The sequence below is a fragment of the Athene cunicularia genome (assembly GCF_003259725.1).
Source record: "Athene cunicularia isolate RWA chromosome 2 unlocalized genomic scaffold, athCun1 chr2_part2, whole genome shotgun sequence".
Classification (NCBI taxonomy): Eukaryota; Metazoa; Chordata; class Aves; order Strigiformes; family Strigidae; genus Athene; species Athene cunicularia.
In genome coordinates, this window is record NW_020799096.1 from 9,401,826 (window position 1) to 9,419,640 (window position 17,815).

Sequence of the window (17,815 nt, forward strand, 5' to 3'; positions counted from 1 at the left end):
TATTTTTTAATGTTTTAATTTAATTTAGTTTTAAAATATTTGTCCATCTAAAAGCATAGGAAGATCTTGGTAGCAAGAAATTAAAATGGTGCTAAGTTTATGTTTTCCCAATTCAATTTTCATGTTTTAACATTCCAGTGCATCACCCTAACTTGTTGCTCCCCATCTCCAATTGCCTCTGCTACTGTTTAAATATGTTAAATGGCAATTACTTCTATGACTTGCATGCATCCTGAGGAGGGCACCAGAGCTGGTGAAGGGTCTGCAGACATGTCCTGTGAGGAGTGGCTGAGGGCTCTGGGTTTGTCTGCTTTGGAGAGGAGGAGGCTGAGGGGCGACCTCACCGCTCTCTGCAGCTCCCTGGGGAGGGGAAGGGCAGAGGGAGGTGCTGAGCTCTTCTCCCTGGGACCCAGCGCCAGGACGCGTGGGAATGGCTCAGAGCTGTGTTGCTGGGGGAGCTTCAGACTTGACATGAGGAAACGTTTCTTTACCGGGAGGGTGGTCAAACCCTGGAACAGGCTTCCTGGAGAGGTGATTGATGTCCCAGGGCTGTCAGTTTTTAAGAGAACAATGCCCTTAATACCATGCTGTAACTTATGTCACCCTTGAAGCAGTCTGGCAGTTGAACTAGATGACGGTAATAGGTCCCTTCAGATTGAACTATTCTATTCTATTCTATTCTATTCTATTCTATTCTATTCTATTCTATTCTATTCTATTCTATTCTATTCTATTCTATTCTATTCTATTCTATTCTATTCTATTCTATTCTATTCTATTCTATTCTATTCTATTCTATTCTTTACCTTAGCTAAAAGTAGTCATCTCTTTTCCTTTTCCCTTTATTGTAAGTCAATCTCTGTGACTTCCGATCCACATTGTTTGTCTGGTATTTTGCTTTCTGGTTGGCACGAAACCCAAATCACACAAAATTTGAGGTCATGTTGTTAAAGAACCACTTCTAAAAGTTACTTAGGGTCTTCTAGGTTTTGGACAGACAGGCTACATCAGTTATTATTTTATCTCAACCTTCATGTGCCTCTGTTAAGGAATAAAAGGCCTTTTGCCACTTGACTTTTGAATATCTCTTTCAAGCTCTGCATTTTGTGGACCTCCGTTAAGCAGACTATTGGGGAAAAAAGTTCAGGCAAATTAAAAACCTGAACAAACAGGTATATGGAACAATTAATTATAACACAGAGAAACTCTAGTTTTATGCACTCAACTTATGTAAGGTATAGATATATGTTATGAGATACAAGGAAATAATCCTTTCTGTTTAAAAAATATCCTGTGGTATGCACTTAAAAGATATGACTTACAATTATGTAACACCTGTATTATTAACCAATATTGTTTTAAAACTAGCTTAATATATGAAGCATCACAGTACGCTCCCTTTTGGTCTGAAATACCAAGCCTTTTTTAAATGTTAAACTCTCCCAAATGATGTCTTGAACAGAAGATGACCAACCGGATAAATGAAAATAAATTCAGAATCTAGTAATACAATGATAGTAATGGACTGATTTCATTCACCAGCCAAATCATATTCAATTTTTTTTTTTTTTTTTTTTTTTTTTTTTTTTTTTTTTTTTTTTATCTAGACAGTATAGCAGATAGTTGCTCTGATACTCCAGTGGCATGTACACAAACTTTTTCTGGCCTGCATGGAATACTAAGGAGTTGAAGAGATCTATTGTCCAAAAGTAATTCTGGAAGAAGAATCCTTTTGCAGGGCTGGAGTTTATTAGATAGATTATGCCATTTTCAGAAAATACATACCGTATAATAGACTAGTAGCATTTTAACCGGTAGGCCCAAAACATTACATTTCAATGCATTTGTATTTAATCCAGGGTGGATCTAGTCTCATGAAACAGCTGCAAGCCTGGGACAACTGATTTTTAAAAAATATTTTTTATTTTTATTTTACAAGATGTCACCTCTGCACATTCTGCATAATTTGATTCCACTTCATTCTAATTGTCTGCTTAAATGGCGCTATTTAGAATGAAAAGTCTTATACAAAGCAAATATTCAGAGTAGCACTGTTGGCTTGATGTGATAGATTTCTTCTGGCAAGTGTTAATTGCTGTGCAACCTGCTTCAAATAAACTCAGATGCAGTAAAGTGTTGCAAATTTATGGTATCATGAAGGCACTGAAATGGTTCAGTATGTAGACGTGCACCAATTGTGTTTCCAGTTACACTGAACATCTGCCTAGATTTAAATGTTTGGAAAAAAATAGTCTTCCGTCATGAGAGATTACTGTCAATTCTGGTTTTAATGCTATTAAATCCTAGTATTAATTTATGTAGTATTGCATAACAGGTCCTGCTGTTGAGGCAGAAGAAACCCTCAACACAAAGCTGAGGAGTTAAAATTTGAGTATCATTTCTTAAACAGGTCAGAACAGTTGAATATATGAACTTACCCAGGTGAACTATTTCATGCCTTTGTCCATGTAAAGTGGCGTAAGATTTTAAGTGGGAAAATCAGTCCTTAGTATTCCCCCCTGTCTTTGGTCCCTCATAGCTTCTGTAACAACTTCTTTCAGCAACTATGTGCTGTAATCAACTGATCTGTAAAAGGTACGACGCAGTTTTTCTGAAGAGCATGTGAAGAGTTTCTGTCTGTATACAGACACTGTGAACTCTCCAGATTGTGCTTGGAACAGAGATGAACAGAGCATGTCATAAGGGACTGATAGTGCTTATATTCAGCACATGGTTGCCTGAATCTAAGTTTTCAGGGATAATGTTCATGGTGATTCCACGGAGAATTACTGATTCTTCACTTTATTGAGTCTTAGCCCTGGTACCTGTTTTCTGAGGTGTCCTTCCTGGGAACCTGACAAGGCAGAACAAAGTTCAGGCTGTTTATATGCCAGGACAGATCCCAAAATGGAACATAATGTGGAAGAGCAGTGCAGAAATGCGAATTTAATGCTTTATGAGGTTTTCTGTGTTTTTAGGAGTGTATCTAGAACTTTCTAATTTTCTAACATTTATTTGACTTAAGGAAATGAACAGTGCTTTCCTAAATTCATTTCCATTAAGTAGTTGAGATATATTTTCCAGTCAAATGAGATTTTATTCTGGGAACATCAATAAAATGTATAGTATAATAGCCAGCGACGTTACTGCAAGCTATCATTAAGTCTGTACATTAGTACTCAGAACTGTGATGTTTCTGCTGTATTTTATAAATCTAGGTTCTATATTTTCATCATTTAGGTTAATGATGTAGGATCATTAACTTCAAAGCAAGGGAAGTCTGGAAGCACAGCAAAGGTCATAGGAAGCATTGTATTTAAAACCCTATATTGTTTTTTTGCTCACACTTATGTATATAATATTCAAATACTAATTGCTTTTTACATTATATTCTCACACAACATCTAATGCACATATATAACTGTGAAATGTAGTATTTTCAAAACTATGTTTAGGAGTTTTTTAGCAAGGATAATTTCTGAGAGAACTCACCTCTTTGCTGTGCACACTCATAGCTCTGGAATACCTGCCTGGCTTTAGTTTCTTCTTGCTTTACTGCAACTTGGAGAGAAATTTTATGGTTGGGTAATAAAACTCACGAAATTAAATGTTAATAATGGAAAAGTGGATAAAAATTGTTAAGTACTGAACTGCTAGAAAGGACTGGAAGGTACTGATATAAAGTGGGAACTTACTTTCCACCTAAATATGCTTCTCCATATGTGTCTTGCAAGTAGCAGTCTTGAATCCCGACTCCTTGGCGTATGCACAGTTAGGAGTTTTCTATCCCAAATGCTTTTGTTACAAAGGCCAATGTTAATGGGGCAGATTATAAATCATGAAAGATCTCCATGTGCCAGTTTCTGCTGCTGAAGGTCACTTTGACTGCCTAGGTTGTAAAGCACTGAGGAAAGAAAACCCAACACTCAAGCTGAACAGCATCTATACTGTTTACCAGGGTAGTCTGCCTGTGTTTCTTCACAGAACTCCTTCGACTTAAGTCAAAATGCTGTTCAAACCACAGTCACAGTTCCTTTTCTTACAAAGGTCAGTGCAAGAGTATGAAGGAATAAACTGCTTATGAGGAGAGGTGTAGTGAATCTCTGCCTGTAGTGGGCTGAGGGTCAGCAGGGAAATGCTCCCATCTGGATGTACTTTACAATACTAAGCAGGTGCCAATGTTAAGTGGCATTCCTCTGTGGATGAGCAAGTTTTGCAGCCCTGGGAAGGAGTAAGTACTCTGAGCTCTAACAAAACAATGAATGATGTATAAATAAACCGCAACACTTACACAGTGGTGAAAGATGGATGGAGTACTTAAAAGAAAGCTCTTGGGAGCTCAGTGTGGCGTGAAAGATTGGAAAACCTACACTGACTATGTACTTTGTACTGGGAGAAAGAAGTGAGGTCCCCAGAGACCATCAGAAACCAAGTGATATATTAGCATGACGGTACAGTGCTGTTGTTAATTGTTCCTTTGCTTACTATTAGCCCAGCAGTAACTTTGTGAGTATTTGAAGCTTCCTGACTGTTTAGATTTCTTTTCCTTCTATAAATGTACTCTTGCCGTAACATGCATGCTTATACAAGAAAACACATGATTTCTATAACAAGTATCAGAAGTGTTCTTACTATTCAGTATCATTAAAGATTGCACATTTTGACTGCAAGTTGCAACTTCCGTGACTTATCCCTATACCACATCACAAAAAGATAGTTCTGAAAAATCTCAGCTGTACAAATCTCCACAGAAACCATCATAATTTTCTCTTCATCATCACCAGCTCCATAGGCAAGTTTGGATATGGTCCCTGAATGTAATGAAAATATGAAATATCTACAGAATTGTTGTGAAAACAATGACAGTGGAAAAGTTCTCAGTATTTTCTCCCCACCAGTTTCCCACTTATGATACACAGTACTTGAAGGCGTGGCAGTCCTGGCTTCTTACCACTGTAGGAATATACTTACATTCATTTGCATTTACAAGTCCGTTTCTACAAAAGACTATGTCTGGAAACTTACTTTGCTGTTGTTTAATATGACAGCTAAGTTGTAATGAAATAAATAAAGAAAAGAGCCTTTTCATATCACCTGCTTTACCACAATAATATAACCCATGTACAATCCAGGACACTTCATGTTTACATTAACTTGCATTTTTAAAAATTATTTGTAATTAGGTTTGCCCGTGCTTTTTGACCAGAGAAACTGCAAACATAATATCGAAAACCTGAATATAGTATTTGTAATATTCTAAAGTAGGAAAAATATTATAAAAACCCACTGATTTGTAACACCATTGCTAGCAGTAAATTACTGACAATTCTGACTGAAAAAAGCAAAAATAGTATTTCCGCCTGCTGCGGTAATAAAATCAATCTGTTTCTATAGCACCTTCCAGGTGATCAGTGTGAAGTTTTCAGTTCTATACATGCAAGGTCTGCTGCAGCTGGGGATGGGCTCCTTGATCCCAGAGCCAGTGCTTTGAATACAGCCACACCCCATCTCGCGATCAGGATGAGCCAGGTCCCATATCCAAATAGCAGTACAGCCAACTGTCTTTGCTTAAATATTTACGTGAATATAGGATTTACACATTCAAACCCACCGAAAACGTGGTTTTAAAATCACATTTCTGTTCTCAGGAAAAAAAACACATCTGAAAAGTGTATGTATTTTTTAACCAGTAAGGACAGATTCTCTCCTCTGCCGTGTTGCTAGACTGATGGTGCAAGAGATCGTCAGGGAGCTGTGTTTGGGCACTTGAGGGAAGGGGCCTGATTTTTGAAGCACCCAGAAAGCCTTCGGAAGTCAGGGTCAGGTCGAACAACCTTGAAAATCAGAGATCTTATGCAGTTAATTACAGACTCGTGTCTTTGCGTTTTTGTATATTTTGGACGGAGTTATAAAGCTTTGTTCTCATAATCTCCTTGCTAATAATTATAAATATTAATTATACCATACACTAATAAACTCCTCTGAAATACTTGCACTCCACAAGAGTTAAAAAAAATTATTCTTTACTGGAATATGGTCTGCTATTAGAAAAAAAAGTACATTCTTTTACTCTCATTATTTCCAGTACATCTGATGAAAACATTTGAGATTTATACAGACATATTTAGCAGCTGTCTCATGTTTACTTAGACTGTGAGGTATAAATTGAATTTAGTACTTTTTCTCAAGAATAAGTATGTGTTTGATGATTAGACAATGACAAAGGTGTTTCAGCTCTGTCACAAATGGTTTTCATTGTTTAGTATTTTTTTTTATTATTTAATGTCTCTTTGTGCATTATACTGTGGCTGATTTAGCAGTAAGGACTTTTCCATTTTTATTTTGTAGCGGTAGGTGCTAAGGGTAGTAAACCATTAATATGGAAACTACTCTGAGTATCTGGGTCATATCTTACTTCCATTCTTGAATTTAAAAGATGATTTAGAAAATTGAATTACTAAAAACATTCATTGGCTTGTTCATATTGGCCACAGAAACAATTTGCTGAGTAGATTCTCAGGGAGGAAGAAGGTGAGGCCAGAACCTGAAGAACAGACTTTCACAGGGTGCTGAGAGGAGCTCACTGTGGTGGATATATTTGGTGCCAGTATTATGAACCACTAAAAGAATCCTGGCAACTTATCCAGGAAACCTGGTGAAGTTTTGTCATCTTTATGGTCACTTCTGAACTGCTTTTAGTCTAATGTGCAGGTTTCATAATTTAAGATTTTTGGTATTTCAAATGGACGTTGGTTTGGTATTTAATGGACGACAAGAAGTAGGATTTCCATTGGGATACTTACACAAAGAAAAGGAAGAACCTCTGTGGAAGGAGTTGTCTAGAACTGTAGCAAAAATAGATTGCTGCTGGAGGAAATTAATGAGTGTGGTTATTCATACAGGAGTTGAGGAAAAGCTGACAAATGAGGGCTCACACCATTTAAAGACATCTGCTAATGATGTCAGTCATACAAAAGGTGTAAGGGACAAGAATGAAATGTACAGCAAAAGTGAAGGAGGGACAACTGAGGAATTATGGAAATCTAATACAGTGTCAAACTTAAGATTTAAATAAAAACCAATGTGACCAACTCCCTGCTTCCCCAAATGCATACAAGACTGTACATATCTGTATACCAACATGAGATGTGTAAGAGAAAAAATAGGTGACTTGAAATTCTTGGCAAAGAAGGAGGACCTTGATATAGTAGCCATTACAGAAGAATCCTAGAATGACAAAAATCAATAGGAGAGTGTAATACCTGGCTATAAACTGAACAGGAAGGACAGATTAGGTCATAGAGCTGGGGGAGCAGTATTAGGACTATACTGTTGAGCCTTCTGATCAGGAAACGGATATTGAGTCCAAAACGTTGAAGGAGATCAAAAAATCAACTAAGCCTAACGAGGTAGTATAATAGTGGGTGACTTCAACTACCTTCAGCTGGTCAAATGTCACAGTGGGATAGAGTATAAGGGAAGCAATTCCTCAGTGCTGAGTTTTTGAAACTTTTACTTCTAGAGCATGCAAATGGAATGGTAGTTCTTGACTTAAGTGATGCAGGAGGAACGCAGGTGAGTCTTAAGTCCTGTATCAGAACAGCCTTTTTGGGTTAAAGTCATGACCGCTGTAAAACTTCAATATTGGAGAGCCTATAGTTAGTTTATAGAACTATTATTAGACTGGAGGATGTAAAAACTCTTCAGGCAAAAGATAGTAAATAAAAAGTAAGGAAATTAAATCTTAAGAATCAACATGGAATCCAGCTGAGGTGCTCTGTAGTAGAACAAGAGACACAGCAGCCAAGTAGAAAAGCAAGAAGTATTTGAATATGATTACATAGATCAGGATCTTTTTTGAACCAAAGATACATGCTTCAGTCATCAAAACCCCATCCCTCGGGATGTCAGCAAAAAGTAATTTTGACTACAACATGTGTGTAAAAAGCTGTGAAGCTGTGTTATAAGAGGGAGATTAGCAAAGCCATCACCTTACACCCACTAAGAAAAGAAAAATTTCTTTTTCGATCTATAAGATGCAGGTCTAGCAGAAAGCAGAAATGGAGAATAAGGACATTCCAGTGAACTGTGGTTTTCTTTTGTTGTATTCATTTAGTGTCACAGATGTGGTGCTAAGAACATAAGGGACTATAACATACAGCATTCAGCGTGTTAGAATAAGGGACCGGGATTAAAGAAGTGAATTAAGAAGCAACCAGAAACAAAACCCATAGATTTCACTCATTCAAAAATTAGTAAAGAACTTTACTTTTGTTTAAATTGTGTACTATTCTGGCATGAAATGGTGAGATACTTCAGGTATGAGAGGTACTGCCAAAGCGGAGATAGATGTGGTTCAGTAATACAATACTTACGTGGCTCATACAGTATAGAGATGGTATTACCTTCTCCAGGTGAGCCCTATATGTTGGCAACAGGATGTGAAAATGCTGGGATTATTTCATTGGAAAAAAAAGGAGAGTTAAGGGAAAACATGCTGATATACAAAACATTCTGCCGCATAACATTGCTCTAGAATTATGAGACCAAGCGGAACCAGGCATCAGTTAGGGATACATTTAATATCCTTTTCAAATTTTAAAAGAGTTAACATCTTCTTGTTTGGAAAGAGGTGTTCTGGGGATGTGGGATGTGATTCCAATATGGCAGTGTGTTCACAGCACACACCGTTCCTTCTTCAGGAGGTGATTATGACCATAGCTCTGTTCAGCATGTACAGGAGGAACTGTTATTATTTTCTTGTGGTTTGGAGGCTCAAGTAGTAATTGCATTTGCCAAAAGCCGGCTATCTTGTGGGTACAAAATATAGAGAAAATGGTTATGGCATTTCCTTTGTGGCCCTGAAAATCTTTTCCACTAAACTCTAGGTGAAACTGAGAGAGAGTGGTATCTGTACAAATGCATATTTTGAATGTGTGGCTCTACAATAAATAGAACTTTCAAGCTGGGGGTGGGGGGCAGGGCTGACAACATGTTTGATTGTTTCTGATTCCTGCATCTCCTTCAATTGGAATTTGGAAGCTGATTGTACTTTAGCTAGTGCCTAGAAAGGACTGGAGACCTTGCTGGCAGTTCGAAGAGAAACTGCGTTGTCATGGGTGATTGGTTACATGTATAATCAGTTACATTACAGTTGAAATGAACTAACACGATATGAAATGAACCTTACGATAATTGCAGAATTTGCCAGATGTTTACTAGGTGGCCAAACACCCCATTATCCACATGAAGAAAGGCAGAAGCCATGTTTCTGCTTTTCCGACCTGTGATTTGTGCTGCAGCATCAATAATAAAATGAAGTATTTTACTTCCTTAACATGTAAGAGACCCATTCATTTTTGAAGGATGCAAGGAAGATTAATACTTGTTATAATAGCATTCACAATTAATTTCTGTTTCACAGCTTTTATTACTTTGCTATGCAATCATTTTATCAGAAGAACCTTTGTGTATATTTATTGTTATTATATCTATCAATTAAGGGACCCAACATCAAGCATCAGATATTCTTAGAAGTTGTGGAGTGTCCAAGAAAAAACAGATTTTTTTAAAACCATCCTGAAGCCATATCCTGCGTGGTGATATTTTTTCTAGCTGTTTTTAGATAGATAAATAGGTGCTCACACATGTCTCAAAGAAAGCCACCATACATGTTAGTAGTCTGTACGTCTTACTACTTTAAGAAACAATACAGTCATAGAAAAATGGCAGTTTCACCTTTTTCCTTGAAAGAGCTGTGAAAGTTGAAAAAGTATCTTGCACCACTGCTTGAACCATATGATCATGTAAAGAATGAGTCTTTAGTCCCAAGCGGTCAAAGATAAAGCCCTTATTTGAATCGAGATTTTCAACCTTGCAAGTCTTTTACATGAAGATGAAATTTAAAATTGTTTCTGCAGCCATATTTTATTTTTATATCATAATTATATTTCTTTTGAAGTTCATTTTATTCTCATTTTCTTCCCTATATGTCACTTAGCTTTTGAGACTCAAAGGAGACTCAAATATCAAAATAAAAATTACAATATTGAACTGAACATGCCCACTGGTAATATAAATATTCATGCAGAAAAGTAGTGTCAGTTGAGTAATTGTTTTGAACAAGGTGAGAATACAAGAAATAAATAGAGTTAATATTTGATCCTCCTTGTGAAATCAGATGGCTAAGGGATTTTAACTCTGCCTGTTATAAAAATTTTAACCACTTTTTAACTTGTTGTTATTAACAACGTTAGGGAAAAGAGCAAAATTAATCATTGAAGTTATTATATCCGAATTACTGTGAGCTTCATAACGGCTGATGTAAGTATCCTCCATGGTTTTTCTCATGACAAGCTAAGAGGAAATGATGAAACAACTGAGAATATACATGGTGAAATATATTAAATTACCCTTGGTTTGCATTACACAACTAAAATGTTAAGATCTTTGCTTAAAAGATTCTAGGTGGACTTCCTTATATATAGTATTGGGAAAATAATATTGAAGTAGTTTTTTAATTGAATTCTTTTATTCTCTGAGGTTAGAAGGCATAATCATATGAATTGTTCTATTTGCTGTAGTTTGAATAAAGTCATGTAATAACCTATACTGACTAAATAAATTTAAAATATAGTGACTTCTGTTGTTTTTATCCATCACCAAACAATGTTTTCTTTTTGTAACATGGACAAATCTGCTACTGTCTACATATAAAATAAATAATCCCAGAGCAGAATTGTAGCAACTAATGATAGAGAATTATATCTATTTTTCATTGTATATATAATATCTATATAGTTTTTTTTCAAATTCAGACTGCAAGGCAGTTTTAAAAAAACCCCACATATTATGTAACAAAAGTTGATGCAGGAATCATTATAATAGATGGCACGAATCAGATCAGCCCTATCTTCTGTTGACTTCAGTAGAATGCGGAGATATTTTTTTTTGCTATTTCATGTTGTGTAATTTCTTTTTTCTTGCAAATAGGAGAGACTTTTCCTTTACACTTCTAGGTGTCATGAGAAAAGACATAAACATGTACAAACAGGAAAAAAAATCTTACCTAAATATGTCACAAATAACAGGAGGACACTACTAGTGCTATTGTTAAGATTACAAAACAATTACATCAGGTATTCTTTTCATTAACCAGTAGACAGACAAGAAAGGTTCCATCTTTAATCGACAAGATTACTGTATTTTGACTCAAATGAAATGGCATGAAAAGGTTATTACTGGAAGACAGAAGACTCTGCTTTTGATTCTCTTACAATGATCCTGTTATATTCAGTGTAAAATGCCACCCAAACATAAATTTGATTCAGAAAATCTCAAATGGGAACAGATAATATAGTAATGACTATTTCTAGTCTGGGAAGTAAGCCATATGGGAAAAAAAAAAAATCTACTGATGGCTGTCATCTTTTACATGATCTTCTTGATTAATCAGTTCCTTATACTGAGCTAAGGTAAATACAAAGGGGATAGAGCACTCCACCACATCAGAAGGATTGTGACCGTTTGAGAGGTATAAGACAATGGAGAAGGCAGCCTTCAAGTTCTGTTTCTTAGTTTGTCCTCAGACTTTCCTTGTCTTTCATGATAATGGACATGAACATTGTATTCTCCCAAATTCTAAGATGCAGTAATCTTATATGTTTCCTTCATAGTTTTTAGAATGCACATAAGGAGGAGTCGGTGAAGTTTTTTCAGTTTCTTTTTGGGAATCCTAATAGTGGAACACATGAAACACGAAATTACACAGTTCTTTTAAACGATGTTGCTGATGGGGGAAAAAACCCGTCTTTGTCCAGATTCATTTCTTGGGGGTTGTTTTCTTCAAAAGAAAAGATGTAAGTGTAGAAAATAAGAGTAATAAAGAGTAATGACAATTGCAGTATTTTTTAGGAAATAATGTGTCTGAGAGGGAAAATCAACACTGTACTTATCATAAAAATGGAAAGGAAGCTTGACTTCATCTTAATTCTTTTAAAAGGGAATAGAAGTTAGACTGGTGATCCTCAAAGACACGGCTGGTTTTTCTTAAAGGAAAGAAATTATTTAAAGAAAAGGGGGATGGAATGTGAGTCCAACAAAAGGAAATATTTTAAAAGGAATATGTCTGCCTTATTAGAATAAGAATTTAGAGACCCAGAACACAGGAAGGCATGAATTTTGTGGAGCGCTGAGCAGCTGCTAGAGAATCTGTATGTTTTTCTTTAATCAAATTGTGCCACTTTTAGTTACAGCCTTTAATTTGCCATCTAAACTGCTTATGCACCTGAGTGTGCTGTTGATTTCAAGTTCAAATAGGCGTGTTTCTTGCATTCAGGTCATAAATCTTCAATTAAATGCATAAAGAAAGCCTGTGTGAGTTACGGAGAAAGGAGGCCAAACTTTCAATACTGCTTGATTAAGGGCGTAACTGGAAAGATTCTAAATATGAGTTAGAACAAGCAATTACATTTTCCGATTCTGTCATTGGGAAAAAAAAAAATCTGGATGTCTCACTTAAATGTCTACCAAAACTGGAGTTAGCCTTCTGAAAGAGAAATAGAACTAATGATTTGGTACAGGGCCAAACAATTAGACTGGTGAACAGACATTCTTCCACCAGCACCTATTATCAGAAATATCTGGATTTCTAAATGTCAGCTAAATAGGCTCACCCTACAAACTAAGAGAAAACTGACCTGACCTTTTGACACCACCTGTTCAGAAATGAGAATTTCTTAGGCGTGCTATTCTACACAGATAAAAGGTTCACAAAATTTGACCTGGAAAGAATAGTTAAAGGAATTAGTTTTGTTTAGTCTAGAAAAGAGCAAACTGAGGGAGGTTGTGATTACAATCTTCCAGTACGTAAAAGAATGTTATAAAGATGCTAGTGACTGGTTTTCTGTGTCCAGTTGGGGAAAAGAAAAAAAAACAAACCAAGAATAAATATGTTTAATACAAAGCATAGATGTTTAGATTATGTATCTGGAAAAAAATTCTAAAAATAAAAATAGGGAATATGGTGCAGACTACATAAGAAAATTGTCATCTCATTAACTGAAAATTTTCAAGAATAATTAGACCAACACTTGCCACTAATAGTCAAGGTTGCTAGTGTTGTTCGTGGAGCAGGGGTGAATAGGTAGATGTATTACATGATCACTTAACAGTCTTTGCCCATCTTTCACTTTCTATAGCTGATACATTTGGCAAGGCACTCTAGACTTGTTGTTAAATCAGATATAAAAATAATTGGTTAATGGGAGGCTTTTTTCGTAGAGGATAATTCATTAAATAACTAATTTTTAAGAGTTCTGATTATGTGATTGATTCTGATTATGTGATTAACAGTGTTAGAAGGGTGGCAGAATAATAGGTAAGGAAATGATAAAGATTGCTTATTGGCTTTGGATGCAGGATTCTATTAACAATAGCAGTGAGCTTGCTGTTATGAATTTCTTTGTTACTTGAGAATTTTGTTATCATCCATTGTTTTCTGGTCGAGGTTAATAACAAGAAACTGGAAATTGTGATGAACAGTCAACTGATACAGATATACACGGGACTGAAGCATGGCTACCCACTTGAAAGAACAGAAACAACATCAAAAATAAGTCATCTTTACTAAATGTTTGTAAGAGCTACTAAGACAGCATTTCATAGTGTGATCCATCACGAGCTCAAAAGCAACTGATTAACAATGAAAAATAACTAAAGAGCATAAGCTATGTAAAGGCCTTCAATACGTACTGCAGATTAAAAGCGAAAGTGGGTGAAGGTTTTAATTCTCATTCCATGTTGGTACCAGTTGTCTGTCAGTGGTTGAAAGCATGACAGGCTTGCAGCTCAGTTTCATATGTTTGATGTTGGAGTTTAAAGATATGTTAGACATGTAAAGTCTTACTGAAGCATTTATTTAGATGCTTAGAGAGTAGTGTCAAACATCAGGGCTTTAAATTTATGAATGAAGCAAATTATTTGAATTGTAGCTCCCTGTATTTTCAGATTTTTTTTTTTTTTTGTGAAAAGATGTGATAATATTTATCTCTTTTTTTTTCCTCTTGAGTTTAGGAACTGGTCTTATTTTTTATTACATACGTGTTTGATTGTTTTTTTTTCCTAGGTTCTGCACAATGGACTTGTGATGGAAATGAATCATCCAACAGCTGGGAGGATAGCTGTTCCAGGTTAGATGTTTAATTCTTTTTTCTAAATGGGGCTTGAAATTAAATGCTACATGACATCCTGAGTAGTTCTGGAACTCAGCTGAGGACATGACACATCTTCACATTTCAGTCAAATGAACAAAAGTTTAACCAGGAAGACATTTGTGCTCATATTCATTCCGGTAGCAGAAAAATGGGTTAAAATGTGTGTCAGAATAGCTTCTGGTTTTCATCGGTCAGTTGTCATAAAACATGAATATGGATTTGATAATATTTGCAAACTCCCACTGTTAGAAATATTACTGCTAAATCATCTACATGAATATGTGAATCTGTTTTTCATTTAGGTCTATTTTGCAAGTTACACAGGCTTATTTTAGGAACATTTCTGTTGTAAAAAAAAAAAAAAAAGAAAGAAAAAAAAAGAAGAAAGAAGAGGGAAGTTTGTGCTGAAGGTTTCATCACACTATTTCATTTAATGAGATTAGACATGAAGCTCTGCAATGATGAAGTCTTAAATAGCTATTTTGGATTTCCAAAGAATACAGAAGTAATAAAGTAGTCTCTCTTTTAAGCTGTAAGTGGATCAGGACTTGGAGCTGGTGTAGCTTTACTTCCATTAGAGTTAGTTATGGAATGGGGTTAGCTTCATCCAGAGCCATTATGAACATTTTCATTCAGATTCTCCCAGTTGGCTGTTTTGACAGCTGAGCCTTATCTGACAATCTACTAGCTATTGGGTCAACTTTTTCTGCTTCTCTATGCTTTTCTCTCTCCCAAGCCACATTGAGAATTGTTTCCTCCTTCATTCAAAGCACCATGTCATTTTTATTTTTATAACATCTTCTCCTTACATTGTGATTTTCTGTGCCAAATTCCACCCTCTGACACAGCATCCAGTTGTCATCAATTTCAGTTGACTTGAGCACTGTAGTGGTAAGAAGAATTTGACCCATAAAATTTATCTTAATTTGCACATCCTGGAATCACACTGGGATGCAGAAAGGATTATTTGAAAGAAATCAATCCCATATTAGATCATGTTTTCTGCATGAATAGAGGGGGTGTTTTGTGTGCGTGTATGTGTATGCTTCATATTTACTCTTTATCACAGTTTGCATTCCACATTTGGTCCCACTAGGCTTGGATGTTTGGTTGATTGTATTCAAAAATGCTTCTCTAATTTAGATGCATATATCTGGAAATAGTAATCCTTTTGTTTTAGTTTCTAACAGAAAAGTAATCTTGGTTTATTTATCCAAAATGAAAAGACTAATAAGGGTTTTGATTTAATTCTTTTTAAAGAAGTGGGCAGAAAAGCCTTGCAGATGGTAGAGAAAGTGTGTAAGGTTTTCATGTTGCATACAATGTATAATCTATCTTAGAGAAAGCAAATACTCCTTAAGGGGATAGGTTAAACTGCAAGAAGAGGAAGGAGATGAAAGGAATGTTCTAATGTCTGTCAGCAGCGATAGAATGTATTGGCAAGAAAGTAAGTTTTTACATAGGTAAGCCATAGTACTTCCCAAATCCTTAGTTATTTTTTATTTTATTAAACCAGTGACATTGCACTAAACTAAAATAAATCATCTTAATCTCTAATGGCTTGCCATTTAGATGGGCTTCTATGAAGAGTTTCTTGTATTGAAGCAGATGGCTGAAATGATTATTGGATATTTGAGCAGGAAAAGGAGAATTCCTTCCTTTCCTGGCATGGGAGGATAGGGAAGGGAGAGACAGGGGAGGGAAGGGTGAAGGACACTCATTCAGTGTGAGCAGAATGGACCTATTGATATCAATGGAAAGACAGTGCATGACTCTGTCCTAAAATTGAAGAGCATGAGTGAGTTTGGCTACTGTTGATGATAGATAATGGAAGTACCCTGGAATTGTCCTGGTCAGTGATATATCTGAAGAGTACAGGGAAAGGTGGGCAGAGAAGACCTCCAGCAGATAAACTGCTTCTCAATGAGTATTTAAAATAGTAACCATTTTTTTTTTCAATTAGTTTATATTTGAATATATTATATTTGGTAGAGAACAATTTTGCTAAGCTCTCAGTTTCTGGTGCAGGGTTGCTTATTCAGCAAGATTAAGATATTAATGTGAATATTGAAAATTAATAGACTAAAAATGTCTCTCCTTAAAGAGACTGGGGAGACACTGATCCCAAAATAAAAATGGGTGACTCTTATTTCTTAATTATATAAGCCAGGTTTTAATGTGTCTTTTAATGGTTGAATTGGACATCACACTTGAAGCTCTTGACAGAGGTTGGACTTGTGCTGCCAAGTAAAGTTGTGAGTACAATGACATATACTTATTGAGTGAGAGCATGCTGGCAGATTTAAGCTCTGAGTATCACGGTTGGCCTCTGTGTCTAGCATATTGGATTGGAGTAGTCCTTCTCCAGGCATGTCCCCACTTTGAGACTGGGTTCAAATCTGTATATAAATCCTCACTTGTAGATCTCACAAATTGAAATTCTGAGGGATTTTGCCATTGACTTTAATGTAGGCTGCATTTTTAATGTTGGACTTGGTGATTCATACTCCTTTTTTTCTTAAATATCTTTTGATATCATTACCAAATTTGGTTCTTTCCACACCCAGTCAGTGCTTTCCCCTTGCCTTTTTTTTATAATTCCCAGCCTGAGATATACTGTGTGCTGATAAGGACATCACAAGGTACCGGTGGAAATGGAGTGGGAGAAGTCACATTATAAAAAAACATATTTCTATTTATTTTTCTTTTCAAAATGCAGATTGATGGTAGGAGAGATACCGACCTTGTATTTTGATATCTCTTGCTTCAAGTATTTATTGAAAAATGTCTTTGCACATATACACTGCTGTTACTAATAGCAGGATATCAGATTCAAGAATGGATGTGAAAAAAGAAGTTCATCATGTCTGACTAAGAGTGATTGTATAAAAGATTGTAAGACCATTTTAAAGAAAAATGTCATTCCGTGATAGTTGAGTGATTTCATTAGGATAATGTTTCACATATACCATTCAATACATTCACGTTATGAAGTTATTCTAGATCTGACTTGCATACATATGCTTGACATATCATATATAGAAGGTGCAACACTGTGAGAGAGCTTCACTTGAGTCCCAAAGGCTGTACTCATTCTTCACAGGACTGGTTCATCTGGTTGCAGGCCTGTACTGATGAATCTCTTCTAGCTCTCTATCTGAAGTCAGCTTAATCATCTCTTGTTCAGGGCAGGGCTCTGAAGATGGTGGTGAGCTGGAGCACCTCAGCTGCAGAGGCTGAGGAACAGGGGCTTGGTACAGCCTGGGGAAAAGGCAACCTCGGTGGGGCCTGGCAGCATCCCTCAGAACCTTTAGGGAGGTTATCAATGTGAAGAGCCAGGTTCCTCAGAGCAGTGCCTGGTGGAGGGTGAAAGGCAAGAGAGCATCAGACTGGATATTGGGAAGGTTGATTTCATCGTGGTGACAGTCAGGCAGTGGAGCAGGTTGCCCAGCGAGGTTGTGCAGGCTCTGTTCTTAGAACCAACTAGATAAAGCCATGAGCTGCCTGGTCTGACAGCAAACCTGACCCTAATTTGAGCAAGATCTTGGGCTGGAGACCTGCTGAAGTCCTTTTCAACTTGGATTATGTTCTTATTCTGTGAC

At 36.3% G+C, this 17,815-nt stretch overlaps 1 protein-coding gene across 1 annotated transcript in view; it reads left to right on the forward strand.

The window, feature by feature from the left end:
• The window catches only part of SUGCT (succinyl-CoA:glutarate-CoA transferase), a 330,401-nt gene that overhangs the window by 262,550 nt on the left and 50,036 nt on the right, over positions 1-17,815 (forward strand). The window contains exon 12 of the mRNA XM_026843996.1: positions 14,126-14,189. Coding sequence (XP_026699797.1) covers positions 14,126-14,189 — 64 coding nt within the window. The remainder of the gene's footprint in view (positions 1-14,125; positions 14,190-17,815) is intronic.